Source organism: Pseudochaenichthys georgianus, chromosome 16 (genome assembly GCF_902827115.2).
Source record: "Pseudochaenichthys georgianus chromosome 16, fPseGeo1.2, whole genome shotgun sequence".
Classification (NCBI taxonomy): Eukaryota; Metazoa; Chordata; class Actinopteri; order Perciformes; family Channichthyidae; genus Pseudochaenichthys; species Pseudochaenichthys georgianus.
The window spans coordinates 33,486,578-33,504,425 of NC_047518.2; the positions used below are offsets into that span (position 1 = coordinate 33,486,578).

General features: G+C 37.7%; 1 protein-coding gene across 1 annotated transcript; it reads left to right on the top strand.

The window, feature by feature from the left end:
• The first annotated feature begins 9,275 nt into the window (after nucleotides 1–9,275).
• On the top strand, nucleotides 9,276–16,195 carry lta (lymphotoxin alpha (TNF superfamily, member 1)). Its single transcript, XM_034103362.1, has 6 exons — nucleotides 9,276–9,355; nucleotides 11,093–11,204; nucleotides 12,204–12,255; nucleotides 12,416–12,448; nucleotides 12,597–12,629; nucleotides 15,294–16,195. The coding sequence occupies exons 1-6, from the start codon at nucleotides 9,321–9,323 to the stop codon at nucleotides 15,647–15,649; spliced, it is 621 nt and encodes a 206-aa protein (XP_033959253.1). The 5' UTR covers nucleotides 9,276–9,320; the 3' UTR covers nucleotides 15,650–16,195.
• The last annotated feature ends 1,653 nt before the right edge of the window (nucleotides 16,196–17,848 follow it).

Below are 17,848 nucleotides of genomic sequence, written 5' to 3' on the forward strand. Positions count from 1 at the left end.
CTAATAGAACAGCTCTTTAAGTACAAATATTTTTCGATTTAATTGTGCAAGACCTAGAAGTAATGAACCGATTGCAATGAAACATACATTGTAATACAGTAGACTGATATTCATTAATAAAAACATGATTAATTTAGATTAAATCATGTCTCGTGGACATTTGTTGATCAGTGGATTTGATGTAGGAAGCTGTTGATATCAAAATGTGTTTCTTCAGGTGTAATCTGTAGACTAGTTGTTTGACACCACCTGGTGGAAGTATTTGTAAAACTGCAGTGAAACATCATCTCAGATATAAGTTTACATCGAGATAACTTATATAAGAGATTTGCAAGTAGGTTGAATCAAAACATACATTTAATGGGCCAAAATAATGAATTTTCAGAAGTAAAAGAATGTGTCAGCAATTCTGTTTCTCAAAACCTGATAAGGACAGAAAAACAAGGTGATAAAAACCACAGTTGGCTTCGCCTTCGAACAAGTAGTTAATGATTCCAAGTAGATGTATGTCGACAGAGTCAGACTTATTTATTCAGGACATTCTCAAACAAACAAGTTAACAATGTTTTTTCTTGTTGATATTTCGAAAAAGATACATGAGGTTGTATCATGGTGGTTTTCTTGTCAATACTCATACACTTTCTATCATTTACAGCTTTTTTAGAAGTGATATAAAAGAAATTGCTTCCTCCTGAATATGACGGTGACTTAGTCTTTGTGGAGAGTTTTAAGGATATTTGAAAACAAGCTTGCTTAGTGAAATAATTATTCATTTGACTATAAATGTGTTTCACCTAAAGCCAGAGGGACAGAGACTGGCCATATTTCATCCACATATTGCTTCTTCTGAAGATCAGGGGCATTACGGCCCTGCATGTTTAATCATTTACCTACACCCACTCTCCTTTTAGACATGTTGGCACAAATAAATTGTGCCCTGAGGAAAAACAGACATTCTGATCGGGTTGATTGTCAAGTATAAACTCTGATTTGCAGTTATGTTGTCTACAGTATTATCATATGTTCTGTGTTTATATGGCTTGTTGCATCAGGCCTTTCTTCTTTGTTCGGTTCCTGAACAGTTGTCTGCCAACACTGTCGACCATCAGCAGGTGAGAAACTAAATATATAGATATTCTGTTTATCAAAGTGTAATGGCTACTCATATGACATAGGTTATTATGAAAAAGGTAAAGCATTTGATGTATGTCAATGCCTTTGTGTATGGATGACTATCCAAGGGAACTCATTTTTAAGAGAACAATTGTAATTTGGGACACATGTAAGCTAATTTAATGTTAGTCTTCAGATTTTTGTGAAATGGTGTACCCACCTTAGAAATCGAATTCAAGGACTTTCCAGGCCCAATTAATAGTTTGAGACATGGATCAGGGTTAATTTAGATTACAAATGTACCAAAGATCACTGAACACATTTAAAAAAAGGCTTGAATGTTTGAACCCTTTCAATGTTGCTGTGACGGTTCACTCCTTTTCATAAACTGCACAGCAAAAAATGTTTTGTTAAAGTTTAGTGATAGAGCACTTTCAATAACCCTTGTTTATAAATGTCTCTTTTCAAAAACCTTTAAGGCCTTAATTTCGTCCCCACGTGAAATTCAGAAACGTTTAAAGATGTCAACAACCCGAGTGAATTATTGAATAATTAAAGCAATGGGATTTTCTGCAGATGCATTACTGAGATAAATTCAGAATGTGGTCCGACAGAGAGTCTTTCCTCCCCCTCTTTTATTTCATACTGTAAGTCGTATCATGTTTTTCCGCCTTGTTGGTATACACCTTTAAATAGGTTACGTTTCTGTCGCCCCACACTGTCAACTTCTGTGTCTCCTTCTCTTTCAGTTCCTGGGGAAATGGTACTTTAAAGCAACAGTCGGTCAGAGAGAGGCTGACATCGAGAAGTTCAAAGTAATGGACAACATGTGGATCAACATGGAGGAGCCGGTCAATGACACACTGCTGGTGACCGGACAGATGCGCATGTGAGGCAGCAAATACACACATTAGCTTATAGTGAATACATATCAAGAAAAACAAGAAGATGTTTCTCAACCCATCATGTGAACATGAGATCAAATACTTATTTTTCTAAAACTAGTATGAAATGAAGAAAGAATATTACCATTACAACTATAAGGAGGTGAAACTGATTTACAACATGTTAAAACAGGACAGAATAGAACAACACATCATAAATAGATACCCGACTTAGGGAAGTGACGCGGTGAAACTGTTACAGATGTGAAAGTGTGTTTCAAAAATGAAAGTACTTGTTTATCTTATGATGTCATTTTGTGATGAAATATAAATCTGCTACATACTTAAGGTGTATTTGTTTTTCAAATCTTCTTTTAGAGGAGATGATTGCATAAAACAGACCTGGACCTATCACATACTTCCTGAGAGAGATGATGTTGTACTGGAAGGTAAAAGCCCCATTTGTATTCGCAGATTCAAACCATACAGATCAAAACACTCACACACGCACAGAGAACTGAAGGGATCAACAGGTACAGGCCCTGGAGACAGAAGAGGCATTGCACAAGGGAATTTCATGCCAATGTTAAAATAAATACAACTTCCTCCCAAAGCATTAAAGGGATTTCGTTTGTTTCTTTTATTCTTAGCAGGGGGGAAACCCCTGAGTGTTTCTGTAAAAGCAACTGTAACAAACTCGTCAAGTCTAATTCTTAAATATTGCTGTTGTCATTGTAGAACAAGTAGTATGGGAAAAATAGATCAAAATCATTTTCTCCATCCTGACTGGTTACAAAGTTTAACTTGCCTAAGACTATTTACAAAATGTTTCATTGTTATAGTAAACTACATTCTGGCCTTTTGTAAAAAAAAAGATAATTCAACATATTCAACAATTCAACATATTCAACAATTCAACTTACGCACAAAGAGAGACATTGCGTAACTCAGCACCACAAATTACAACAAGAAGCTTTTTCCCGTTTGTAGTATTTGTTTAGACGAGCCTCAAGAACAAGTAATCAAACAAGAACCGCCTTAAGACTCCATCCCCCAAATTGAAAACCCAAAGAAACGCACCCTGGGGTTTTTAATAGTACGTTTTGAGTGGACAAGCAATTTTGGTTTGGGAAGTTGTGAGCATACTACTGGATAAATGAGTCTTGTAAATCGGTCAATATGTTTGAAGCATTCATAATCTATATCTATGTTTAGTTTTTTAAAACATGTCCAAGCGTCTTGTCCAAAGCCAATGTAGCTGTTGAGTCACCTCAAACCAGCGAGAGTTTGTTAACGGAGTCATACGTTTGCTATTGTTAAGCGCTCATTTACTTCAATTCATCCAAACTTTTCTACATTTTTTGTTCACACTGATCACAATTGTTGCCCCGCTGCTGTTTTCTTGTTTTGATGCAGGAATGCCAAGGCAAAGGACCCTCCTCTGGAGTGGCAAGTGGGCCAACTGCCCCGAGTGCATCATCATCCAGGAAGTAAAACAACCTCTAAAGGAGACGGACTCAGAAGACTCCCTCAACAGATACTTTCTCTATAGTAAGTGTTCGGAAAATATCACTCGTCACCGGCTTAGTCTTCATTATCAGGATACATATTATCCTTGCAAGAATGGAAGTTCAAACCGGAGAGACGTGATGTAAGGAATACATATTTATTGTTACACGTCATATGAATGAAATGATTGCCATGATAATACAACAGGAGAATGGAATGGTGTTTGGCGATTAGGCCCCGGTTTGCAGGATAATCATTCAGGAGGGAAAGCACCGCTCCGATGAAATCCCCGGGGTCGAGACACTGGTGGCGGTGATGAGTAGGTGGGACCGGTCTGAAGAGGGAAGTTAAGCTTTGTCCTGGAGGAGACGGGAGGCGAGAGGGGTGGAGGCGGGTTGCGTGTGGTCACCTGAAATGACAACTGACACGGAGCAAGAGCAGGCATTTAAGGAATTTAGCATGTGCAGCAATTGGCTGCTGAGGGGTGACGCCCTCGTATTTAATGAGGGGGAAGGGAGCAATAGAGTGACGTGTAAGTGACTCGTGTTCGGTCTTCCTTATTGAACTTGCGCGAAAGCTTTCATTAGTCATCACATACAGGGCTGCGTGGGTCAAAAAGCCTAGCTAAGACCTACGTCAGAAATGCTCTTGCTTGTCATATGTCCATCTCCAAAGAGGCTGAATCATCATGTTAATCGTCGTCAGGATGTAATCATACACCCTGTTACGTACACAGGTACACATGTGCTACTACTATTGGAAGAGCACATTCAGTATTTTCCCAACAGTAAGACTACTCTTTAGGTCATTATAATACCAATGTTAGCCTTCTCCCATACTATTAACAAATACTAAAGTTACAAACCCATGACATTTGAAAAAAACAGCTTGTCCTGCATAATCTGTTTTTTGAACGGTCCTACAAAGATAAGATAAGCCTTGTTGATCACCAGAGGGAAAATTCAGTATTGAGTATTATATATATTAGTATATATGTTCAGAGTATTATTTTGGAAAATAGTGTGAGTTTTCCTACATTTGCTGCTAGGTGAGTGGTCTTAGGTAGAGCCCACTGCACCAAAACATTTGCAGTGGGCTGACAACTACTGCATTTCCACACGGGGATTAATAAAGGTCCATCTTATCTTATCTTAACATGTTTGCTTTCTACCCCAGTGCGGCAGAGTGACGTCAACCATGAGGTGGTGAAAGTGTTTCTAAATAACCTGGCTTGTCATAATGCGTCTGCAAGTGTCAGACTACCTCAAGAAAAAGGTTTGTTGTTTAGATAAACAAGTCAAATTAAAGAGGATGCTTTTGAATCTAAACATATTATTTGAATCTAACAAGAATGTCTTCATTTGCAGAGTTTTGCACCTAAATATTAACAATGAGGTAGGCATGAATATTGAATCTTACTCCCGCTGTCCTTTCTATGAATTGTCTTCACTTAACATGGGCTGTCCTTGTTGATTGAATTAACTGTCTCTTGGTTATACACAATGTCTTACAGGAGCCATGGACATCTTAAAGGACAATGCAAATATTTTTATCTTTTTACTGTATAACGGTGAAACAAATAAAGGAAAATAAAAACATTGCTTGAGGAAATGTTGTATTTAATTGACTTTATACAATAGGAAGAATGACTACCAATATTAGAGCTATAACGAGTAGTGAAATGAATCAATCAGTCCGAAAGAAAATGAATTACCAACCATTTTCATAATTGGTTAGAAGTATTATGTTGTGCAAAAATGTCATACAATTGCTGTTTTAGTCTCTTATATACGCAGCCCGTAGCCTAAAGGTTCATGGAGGGAGAAAATGAATGAATCTCGTGCGCACAAGATACTTTCTTATGGTTAGACACATCGAACTGCCCGATTATTACGCCATATTATTAGTTTTATGAATAAGATGTCTGGTCGCGAGGGCGTGTGTGTGTGTGTAATGTATATGTGTGTGTGTGTGTGTGTGTGTGTGTGTGTGTGTGTGTGTGTGTGTGTGTGTGTGTGTGTGTGTGTGTGTGTGTGTGTGTGTGTGTGTGTGTGTGTGTGTGTGTGTGTGTGTGTGTGTGGGCATTTGTTTTCAGAAGATATTAAATATAATATATAATATATGCACTGCCATTTCCCCACATAAACATAACAGTCTGCAATGAAACGGTTGTCCTGTGTGCTCCACTTCCTACTTGGCGCACCGGTAACTCTCGTTCGCACGAGATACATTGCTTGAGGAAATGTTGTATTTCATTGACTTTATACAATAGGAAGAATGACTACCAATATTAGAGCTATAACGAGTAGTGAAATGAATCAATCAGTCCGAGAAAGTATCTTGTGCGAATGAGAAAATATCTCTTGCGCACAAGATATATATATTTGTTTCCATATTTATATAACAAAGGTCCTGCTTGTATGTGTTTTATCGGTTTTATCATATAGACATTACATATTAAATGAAATACCTTTTAAATTGATAGTTTTAGACATTAAAGATCTAACCTTGGAATGTAAAAGACTGTGATGGATATTGTCCATTGTTTTTTGGAAAACAATTAACAAATTATTTATTTATTAAGAAAATTAGCAGCAGAATAGTCAATAAATGGAAATAATCATTAATTGCAGCCATAAAAAGCATTTTACAAACATCAAATGATATCTTAATTTAGTGTTTGTGTTTGTTTTATTTACACAGAAGTGAAGCCACCCATGGTGTTGTTTTTATTGTCATACACTTATTATTCTTAACACTTTCGGTCCAAACAACCAGAGATGATATACTGTAGCTCGAGTCGGAAAAAAACAAAAACACCTTTAGTGGGTTTGTATCCACCCACAACCACCCTGCCAAAAAACCCGGGGAATTACCATGATGCAGCTGAACAGAAAAACCTGTTCGTGTTCACAAAACTTGAATGAAGGTAGCACGACTCTCTTCTGTTTTACACTGATTGCACACTCAGATTTATATACATATATTTACATATTTTTCTGACAAATGCCAAGAAAAAGATGGTTTCTAAGGACTGTATTATATGATATAATACAACATTATCGGTCATATTTTGATACATTATTGTTTTGTTATATTGGGAATGCATCTCTCTTACGGGAAGTGATGAGTATATCTCAGAACAAACAGAAGCATGCTATCAGCAGAAAGATGTTTGTTTTATGCGCCTGTCGTTAGGACAGCAACTGTTCCTCAAGGTGATGACGAAATGTCTTGTCTCTGGGAAAGGGGAACCAACCCAACTCTGCAACTGTTGTATACAGGAGTACATGTGTTGTGTTAACAAAGCACAGTCCCTTAGTAGCAGAAATATTTGCGAGATTGAAAATATATATTGCTATCCCATCATCGACTTTCTCGGGCTAGTTTGTCTTTAATTGTCTTTGCTTGCTTAACACGTTAGACCAGTTTGCCATCTTATTCTTTGTCACAACTCACTGTTTTGGTTTGTCACCTGATTGCTCAAGCACAGTTAAAATACCAATGCAAACAGTCATTTACATGTACAGTACGTGCCCATCACAACAACTTAAGGGGAAAGCACCGACGGTACTAATAGCAAAATCGAATTGAAGTATCAAAAGCAAAGGCAAACATGAGCACTCTATAATCATAGAAGACATTATTAAATGCTTAATACAAATGCATCAGTGTCTAAGCAGCATTTCACTGCAGCAACTAGTCATGGGGAAGCTTATTTGGACTTAATATGCAAAGACATATATTTTTAAAGTTGAACTGCGGGGCACAAGATGTTGAAGTTTCCACATCACACTTGAATAAGTTACAAATTGGGCCGGGATTGGCTTCATGCTTAAACCAACATATTGTAAAGCCAGTTTCAAGGTGAGCAGGATGAAACCTTCCTTCTTCAGCAGATGAATATGAAAACAGGTGTCAAAATATGAAGTATGAATATGAATATTGAAGGTCAAACCTCCAGATGAAGTAACAGTAAACAAAGCTCATCATTCAGCAGAGGTGAACTACCTGATCACAAACAGTTTCTGACAAATAGAGGAAGTCTAATTTCCCTTACGGGTATCACAGCAATGCATGACATGATTTACTTAGTAGATCATTATTGATACTATTTCATTTGTGCCAAGATGAGAGCCTTGGATTTCTACCACAGTATTACGACGTGTGACAATTCATCATAGAACTGAATGTAGATCAAAACTGATTCAAGATTATTTTCCTTGCTTTTCCAATGCTGATGAAATTAGGCATTTTAAAGTTGGGGCTTGATGTTCTTTTCATGGATTCATATTAAAGCACGTGCTTGTATCAGCAATGTCTCAATGTATGGAACAACACAAATCAGTGGGACTGAAATGAGTGACAACATGTTCTTGTTAGGGAGAGATACTTGACATAATGACTCACCACCTCAACTAAGGAACAACTTGGGTTTCTATATGTTGAGTCTCGAGGCAAACAGTTCTTTATTTCTGACCACATTGACCTTACATATTCATTTTGTGTCAGATCTGTGTTTGACCTCAATTCCTACATTGACATATCCCATATTCCTTTCGTGGACATGCGCAAGAAGAACAACTAATACCAGTGTTTCCATCAAACACTTTATAACAGGCAAGCTGTCCAGGAGGCTTGTTGTTTTGAGAAGGGACAGCACCCTTCATCTGTCTGTTAGGCTGTTTGTGTAGGTGTGCATGTGTTAGTTTATTTGTGGGAACTTGACACAGATATAATTGGTGACATTTACATAATCTTAGAGAACATTGACTGGTTAGTTGGGGATGTCCCATGCATGGAGAATGAAACCAAAAACTGTGAAAAGAAAGATACATGGAAAATTGACCCTCTAACTCTCCGGCTCATAATGTTTTAAAAACCCAACCACAACTTTCACTACTGATTTCATAACAAGATTTATCCTCCTGATATCTGCATGTGAAATACTGTAAGAGTGTTCATTCTGAGTTGAATTATATCCATGATGAAGAGTAAAAAATATTTCCAATGTTTTCTAAACAAATAGTCAGATTTCCACTTGCACTTTTAATTTCCCTATGAATGTTGTTATGGTTTATGGCCATTCATATTGCTGCCCAATGTTCTGTTTGCGAAGAAAAGAAACCGCAGTAATGAATAACCTATGTGAACTATTTCTTTTTCTTTTGGGGAATACCATAGCTGTTTTAAAAAAGGCAGATCATCATGGTAGCATTGTTGGTTTGGACATGACAAAGTGGTATCAAGCCATCCCTACTCAACTTAACTTGTTACTGCATTTCCTCATCACACATCACAGCCAAACTCAGATCAATGCAGGGTGAAGAAAAAGCCCCTGTCATAGTTGTTGGGGTGACAATGTGTGGCAGTGACCTATAAACGTGGGGAATCTAAAACCACCCACACCTACAATAATGTGTAGGTTAGGGGCTGCACTGCACACTTGGAATGTCACAGAAATACAACACATCTTCACATTTGATTCAACATGTAACTGTTTGACAATTTGTTTTCCTTTCCATTTTACTCTTATTCTTATTTTTGGAGAATTTAAGGCAGCATTTCTTTTCCATGAATCCCATCAAGGTGTCACACCTGTTATTCAGTGCTTTTCAGTTTTTCCCTGCATGCAGTTCACCTTGCCAACCCAGTGTGGAGCCACCTACACCGCAGCCTCCACTCAGTCCAACCACAACTCTCTCTATTGAGGGGAAAAAAAACTCCATCTCATGTCCACAACATGGCCCATGTAAAAGGGAAAACCCTGGCAGCCTTTGACTTGACTTTGGCACATGTCTCAGAGAGGAGCAGATGGAGTTGGACTCTGAGAGCTCAACACACACTAGGTGAGTCAAGATGTAATGAGTGCATTTCATTCCTCTATTAAATCGGTGTCAAAGTATTGTTTTAGATTCCTGAGATATCTTTGAGTATAATGGTCTTTATTAGTTTGTATTCAGTTGTATGTAGATAAGATATTTATTATTTCTTTTATTATTAAATTGAGCCATTGTCTCAGTATCTCTTAGTTTATTTTCACCATGGTCAAATAGGGAAATAATGACACATGTTGGTCCAATGTCCTCAAAAGAGTCAAATGTGCTTAATTTGCACAATGGGTCAAAGGTCAACATCTGAATCAAACATATTTATCAACAGCCATCACATTATTTGGATTTATTAAATGAATAATTAACCTAGTAGTTCTTAACCTTGGGACACACTCTTTAGATTAATTCAGATACTACTGTCCTGTATGATAATATCCCTTTCAAGAGTGTTTTCACCCACTGCAGAACACACAGGCATAGGCAAAATGATGTGTTATAAGTCTATTTGTCAGTTTACAGTAGATACATTGAGTCATTATTTTACAACGTATCCTTTCACTGTGTAACGCATACAGCTCAGATCATATACAGTGGAATGTAGCAGAGCAATGTGCTTGCACCAGTATGCTAAGTAGCTATTAAAGTCTGGAGTTGGATTGACATCCACTTGATAACCAGTGGTATTTCAGCAGCCTCAGATAACAGCTTCTAGTGTGTTTCAGTCGCGGTCATTTCAAATAAATAACCAAAACACCGACATGCATGACCAAAAAAAAAACACTACGCTGAGGTTAGATCCTTTGAGCTGATGGTACATGTACCCACGACGTGTGAAATACAGCTCAGCTGAAACATGTGAGAGGTTAGAGAAAGTACTTATTTTTTTATAACCATTACAAGGTTTGACAAGTATTCTACTGAGTTTGCATTATTCCACTAAGAAAAAGTTATTTCAGTCAGTCTTCATTTTCTGTTAAAGCTGCTCAGCAATGGAACTCAATCCCATCTCCAATCAGAGACCAGACTACATTCAGTTTATTTCAATCCAAACTCAACATATGGTTAGTGGGGAATCAGCTCTGTCAACACTGACACAATCATTGCCATAACAGTACCCGTTGTAGTGTGAAATTGCCTTTGTGATTCATTGATTATCATGTATCTCATTGTTAGATGGTAACACTGATGCATTGGTAATAGTGGGACTGCTAACAACTCACACACATCTTGAATGTGACAAGTGCTCAATGCTTCTGTGTAAGAGTTCACAAGCTGGTTTAATCTTTAACAATTCATGTATTAATAAGTTCATATGTTTTCTTCATATTAAACCGTAATCCTGAAAAACAACTGGCAACTATAGCTGTCAATTGAAATGAGTCATTCATTGCTCATAACTTCATTCTGAAATATAGAAGTGCAGAATTATAAAGTAGCATAAAATACTGACCCTTGAGTTGAATACAAGTACCTGATAGTTGTACATAAATTACATTTTTAATCACATGAAAAGTTCGACGCTGCCTAATAGACTGTCATAAAACTTCAAGGAATGTCAGAAATGAAGATGAGTGAATAAAATGTAATCACCAATACCACGTGTGTGTGTGTGTGTGTGTGTGTGTGTGTGTGTGTGTGTGTGTGTGTGTGTGTGTGTGTGTGTGTGTGTGTGTGTGTGTGTGTGTGTGTGTGTGTGTGTGTGTGTGTGTGTGTGTGTGTGTGTGTGTGTGTGTGTGTGTGTGTGTTTGACAGAATGGATTCGAGGTCTTCTCATATGTACCTGCAGGTGTGGTGTGGCGTCCTCACTGTGGCCATGGTGGTTATGGCTGCACTTCTCATTTCAATCCACCCAAAGTCAACTGAGGTGAGTACATCTGTCACAGGAGAAGATAACATGTAATTTATATTCGCTGCTCATGGCGGGTATGATTTAGTTGTCTTCTGTTACCTGACAGTTTATTTAGTGTCTACATCTACTATGCTAGACTGCATAGTTTGTTTCTTATTCTTTTTTGCTTTGCAATACGGACACTAAATGGACTCTAAATAACCCCAATGAACAATCACAATCCATCACACCTTGAACTGTATGTATATATGTCATGGTATTTGCCCTGTGCTGTGTGTTGTACTGTTTATTGTATGTTGAATTGTATGGAACAAGCTGTAATAATCTGCACTGAACACGAATTCCACCAGCCTGGCTGTGTGGTCATTACAGATTCTAATCTACTCTAATATGTCACGTGATTGTTTTTGTAGTTGCATGCCATCCCATTTGAAGCCATGTCTTCAGTGTGCTTGTGAAATTCCACTCATGATGTCACATACAAAACACAAGTCATGTGTAAATTGTATTATAACTTTATCGAATTTTAAAAAGATGCCTTTCAATTTGTTTATGTAATTAAATAGCAAATCTGTATAAAATCTTTGTTTTCACAAATTCGGTGAGGTAATTCCAGATTACCAGTATGTGCCTCTAGATGGCAGTAACAAGATCTATAAGCAGTTAAAGGTATACATTTGAAATACTGGTAGGTGTCTCAGTGTAGTACATGTCTACTTAAGATGTGAAACATACAACACATGTTCAGTATAATGTGAATATAGTACAATATTTTCGAGGAAAATTAAAAGATGATGTTCCTTAATTGGTTTATTGGATTCTTTAAAGTTAGAAAACACTCAATGCACCCATTGGATCATCAACAAAATGCACATTTCCCACCAAGTTTATAGAAATGCAAATAGAAATAGATCATTTGAAAACACTTAACCTTTATTCTCTATTACCAAAGGGGCAACACGGATGATGATGATGATGATGATGATGATGATGATGATGTTTTTTATTTCTAAGGGAGAAGTCTCTACACTGAAACCAGATAATGTCAGTCCAACAGGTCCAACAGGTAGGTGCCAAAATCTCACCGTTCACTTTAAAAATACCTTTTGAACTAACCTCAGATTATTGCAGAATTTGAGATCTTATCATTATGTTAATCCAAACATAAAAACATGCTAAATGTGAATGAAGCTGGATTTAACAGATCACTTTTATTTGTTTGGCAGTCAACAGTATTGTGGCTCCACCCGGGTCGATCGGTAAGTTTTCACAAAGAACATTTCAAACCTGTGAGAAGAAGTTATAACAAAACATATTATTGCTATAACTCAAAACAATTAAATGTACTGTGAACATTTCCACAGTTATTGCATCAGGAAATAACATGTAAATGATGTTGTTTTTCAGGATCAACTCCCTCGTACATCCAGCTAATCAAGTGTGAGTTCACTTCCTCTTGTGGTTTATTCAGATGTATTTCCATCCCTTCTTCTTGTGTGGTATATTAATGAGTTTTGATGATTTTCATGTATATATATATTTTTAACTGAAGATAGGTAGCTTGCTCACAAATCACACATTTCTTTGGTGACAAACGTATTCCAAAATCCTTATTCCTCCCTTCTTGCATTTCTCTGTTTCGTTTTTGGTTTCTGTCAAAAAAGTGTTCAAGTAAAGAAAAAAAGGGAAGTTGGTCTGATATATTTCCAATGACAAAAATCACCTTTCTATAACATCAATAGTCCGTGACAGGTTTTTTTTATCAGTGCCAACAACTTTGAAGAGCGTGAACTTCCCCAATTGTACACACACGTTCAATGGTCACACAGAAAGCTGCTTTATAAAAATAGAGAGAGAGAGCGTGATCGCAGTTTATCGCCTGAATAGTTCTCCACTGCCCAAAATTCTAAATGTATTTTTACATCAAGGCCTGACTCTCCCTTTTTGGTGAATCCTCTTGCTGTCACTGTTCTTCTACTACATAATAAAAAAGCTGCCACACTTGACGCCTACAGATACCTATTCAACAAGTTCAGACACGACCTCTGAAAGACGCTGCAAGTCATTATGAAATGTGTAGGAAGACTTTACAGGAAGCAGAGGATGACACAGCAGATTGAAGAGAAGTTAATGCACCAGAGAGTAAATAATAACAACGTATAGCTCCTGATTTGGATCCTTTAACTGATATTTTAGATTAAGGCCCGTCAAATCTCATCATGAAAGGGGCCCTCTTGCTTTTTGGGGGTTGTCCCTTTCCTGTTGTGTGGTCTTTGTGTAGGTACATGTTCTTCAAATGCTAAAATCCCAAAGGTCACGCTAAAGGGAGCAGACTGAGCTCTGGTTTCAGACAGAGGGTGAAAATAGGTTCTGCTTTACAGGCAGTATGAGAAAAATAAAGACCTTTTTGAACATTAAATCATGTAGACATGTCACATTAGAGGCACAAAAATCAGGGCCCCTGTAAGATTAAAAAGCCCTAATAAAGAAATATTTCTCAATCGTCTTCTTGTGATTGGGTTTTACGTGAATAAAAAAACGTTTTGCCAGAGTTACAACAGTATTTGTATTTCTGTGGTCTTGGTTTTTATCTCTTGTTTAAAGTGGCTGGGACTCGGCTGGAAATAGGATGTAACCCGTGTCGGGAATTTTATGGACATTAAAAGTTATTTGACTACCTTTTCGACTTCTACAATTTAACAGTAAAGTATGAAGTGTAGATCTACATTTACGGCCCCTACACAAGGCGGCGTGCGTTGCCGCTTCAACGCTTCTGCCCATTCACTTTGAATGGGGTGACGTCACGATTCGCCGAACTGCATTGTGGGAGCAAAGCGTAGCTTCTCTCGCGGTGCTCGCTGCAAAAGTAGAGCAATGTTCTACTTTTGACGCCTCGATGGAGGCGTCAGCCAATCGAATCATATGCCAGTACAAGCTCTAGCCAATCAAACCGCGTGCTTGTGTGTCTGGGGCGGGAGATTCATGTGATTGGTCTGAGACATACATTACAGCCCTGTCATGTTTCCAGTCTCATGCATTGTGTTCCTCCCACCACACTATCTTTTTCCTCTGTGAAGTGGGTTCTTAAAACCTCAAAAGACGGATGCGGAGCTCTAATGTGGGCTCTGCTAACCTGCAGTATAATGTAGATCTACACTTCATACTTTACTGTTAAATTGTAGAAGTAGAAAAGGTAGTCAAATAACTTTTAATGTCCAGACAATTCCAGACACAGGTTACATCCTATTTCCAGCCGAGTCCCAACCACTTTAAACAAGAGATAAAAACCAAGACCACAGAAATACAAATACTGTTGTAACTCTGGCAAAACGTTTTTTTATTCACGTAAAACCCAATCACAAGAAGACGATTGAGAAATATTTCTTTATTAGGGCTTTTTAATCTTACAGGGGCCCTGATTTGTGTGCCTCTAATGTGACATGTCTACATGATTTAATGTTCAAAAAGGTCTTTATTTTTCTCATATTGCCTGTAAAGCAGAACCTCTTTTCACCCTCTGTCTGAAACCAGAGCTCAGTCTGCTCCCTTTAGCGTGACCTTTGGGATTTTAGCATTTGAAGAACATGTACCTACACAAAGACCACACAACAGGAAAGGGACAACCCCCAAAAAGCAAGAGGGCCCCTTTCATGATGAGATTTGACGGGCCTTAATCTAAAATATCAGTTAAAGGATCCAAATCAGGAGCTATACGTTGTTATTATTTACTCTCTGGTGCATTAACTTCTCTTCAATCTGCTGTGTCATCCTCTGCTTCCTGTAAAGTCTTCCTACACATTTCATAATGACTTGCAGCGTCTTTCAGAGGGCGTGTCTGAACAGCCAAACATCAGACAGTTTGTCAGGGGATGCTTTGTCTGACAAAATTGAAGGAAATTAGCCATTACAGTAAGATCAACATTGTTTACCAGATGTCTTTATTGAAGTTGAGATGAAACGTTGAGGTGACTGTTTCAAAGGGCTTTGGTTTATAAAAGATCTACAATCTGAGCCCAAAAGGTCTCAAGACTAAAGTTTTATAAGTGAGGTGAAAATGTTTGTATAGCTAAGCAACTCAAGAAATGTGAATCAAATCTCTTTCAGTTAATCATAATGACTCTTGGCAAGAATCACCCCCCGGCTGTCGCTCCTGCCCTCTCTTCCTGAGTAACGAATCTATCCACTTCAAGGAGAGGAGCACCTACTTCATCTACGCTCAGGTCAACTTCAGTAAGCACCGTGGGAGGGGAAAGCGATCTGTGATTTTGAAAAGAAATCCCACGAATGGTAGACGTGAACATGTACTGGTTGAGGGGACATTTCCGGAAACGACAGTCGGCTCCGTGTGGGTCAGTAACATTGTAGACCTCAGTGAGGGAGACAGTGTCAGCTTAGAAATCACAACAGAATTTGAGAAAGACAGCCAGTTGACCTTCTGGGGAGCCTTTCAGCTTCATTAGCACTGCTGGTGTCAGGATGTGTTACTATGCAAGAGAGAGTCACTTGGGGTTGGACTGGTATGTCTTAAGTAGGCCTTTATGTAAATGCGCCCAGAGAAGCTGTCAATCACCTGCATCTTCCTCCAATATTTTATGATACAAACTCAATTTAAGGCCAACAAGTGATATTTAACTATTACTGAATCAAATATATTCAGTCATGCAACACTAAAAAGCTCAAATCTGCATCAGGCGGACTGGGTAAGCTTTACCACACATGTAACCAACCAATTCAAAAAAGAAAACGTAAAGATAAAGGACAAACATTTCATTATGTGCCGGTCTAACCTTAAAATGTCTCTACTGTACTTTTAAGTATGCCAGGTGGTTCTCACTTTTGAAATTGTGTGGCGTTTGGTGGTCAATTCTAAGCTATTAGGTTTTACGTATTTTAAATGTAATATAAACTGTGACTGCCATGAGCATGAATGTTTTTTTCTGCTATCTGCTTGTGTAATTTATGAAGTGTAATATCATAATTCTTTGGTTTGATTTCAACGAGGAGAAGAAGGGTAATAAAGTTTGTATTATTTTAACCTTTGAGTCAATTTACCGACTTTTTATTTGCACAGTCGACCACATGGTGGTGCCATGTTATATGTATCATTTATTTCCATCACTCACAGCCAATATATTATAGATCATTTTAAAACTTAACACAATCTACTAAGACATACCATGGATGCCTGAGAAACATCAGGGGTGTAACTCATCTCATTGCCATGAGGCTAACAGTGCACACATATGGTACAGGACAATGAACAACTTTGATTAAGCGTTGCATTCAGCAGACAGGAGCAACAGGTGCAGAACAGGAAGCCACATATTTGGTGCAACATTAGTCACACTGTTTCCCCAACATCCACAGACGTATTTCAACTCAAATGCCCTCAAATCAGACCCTTTGGATGAGTGTTGTACTTTTTATTTGACTCAGTTTTAAATGCATATTATGTAAATGTGTGATAATGTCAATGTCTGTTTTGCTGTCTAAACTTAGTGAGGCCTTTCTTAAGCAGAGTGGAGCAACTTTTAAATAAACAGTGACCTTATGCACTCTACAATGAAACACAATAGTGTACATTATTATAAAGTGTCTGAAATCCCAATCTACTGTCTAATGTTTAAACTTTAAAGTATGTATGCAAATGAGGGAGCAAAGGAGTGTTTTCCGACACAGCCATGCTGATATTTGGCACTTCCAAAGTGTCCTTGAGCAAGGCAAGGCACATGACCCTAACCCTGCTCCCCGGCACTGGGTAGCTGCCCACTGCTCCTTACTAGTATGGCTTTAATGCAGTGTTATACTGAGTCTAAATGTCACTGTGTGAGCTGTGTGTTGTGACAATTAAAAGTAGATTTGATTTTAAACCCAATTTACTAGGCGTTTACTATGTCAACAATCTTAGTTTAGCGTGTTAGCATTTTAATATTTATAGCTCCTCGAAGTACAATCTGTGGCTGTTTGCATTAAGTTTTCATGTATTTAGATTAGACAGCTTTAGTGACTTATTTGTATATATACTGTACAATTCATACTAACCCTAAACCTAATCCCTATCCATACCATAATTAGGTGATTTTAAATGTGAGTTTTCATTAACTTGATTAGTGTCCGTTAATGGGTTGAGAAACGTTCCTACTTCTTCTTTACCAACGTTTTGCAGATAATAATTATGCATTTTTACTTAAGTGAGGTTTTAAATGTTTGTGTCGTTGAATTAAAAGCACATCACCCCTAAGGCATATATCAATGTTCTCTTGTTATTATACTCTGAGGTGAGAGACACCATGTTTCTGCCAAATAAAGTCCCCTTTGAACAGCTTGTATGAAATGAACAGATTACAAAATATATATATAGCCTATAATGGAATTGAATGTGTACAGTTAGACAAATATAAATACACAATTTTATATTTATGAAAGTGTTGATTAAACATACAATGAATAAATACAAGTACTTTAGTAACCAAATGCGATGCAGTTAAGAATTTAGGAAAGGAGGCGAGGGTTATGGAGGATGGAGTTTGGGGTGGAGTAAGGGGGAAGGAAGGAGGTGAGGTATATAATAACAATAATAATACATTATAGGGGGAGTGAGGTGAGGTAAATAGAGGAGGGACTTAGTGTTGATGTTTTTTTTTAATCCATATTCAACT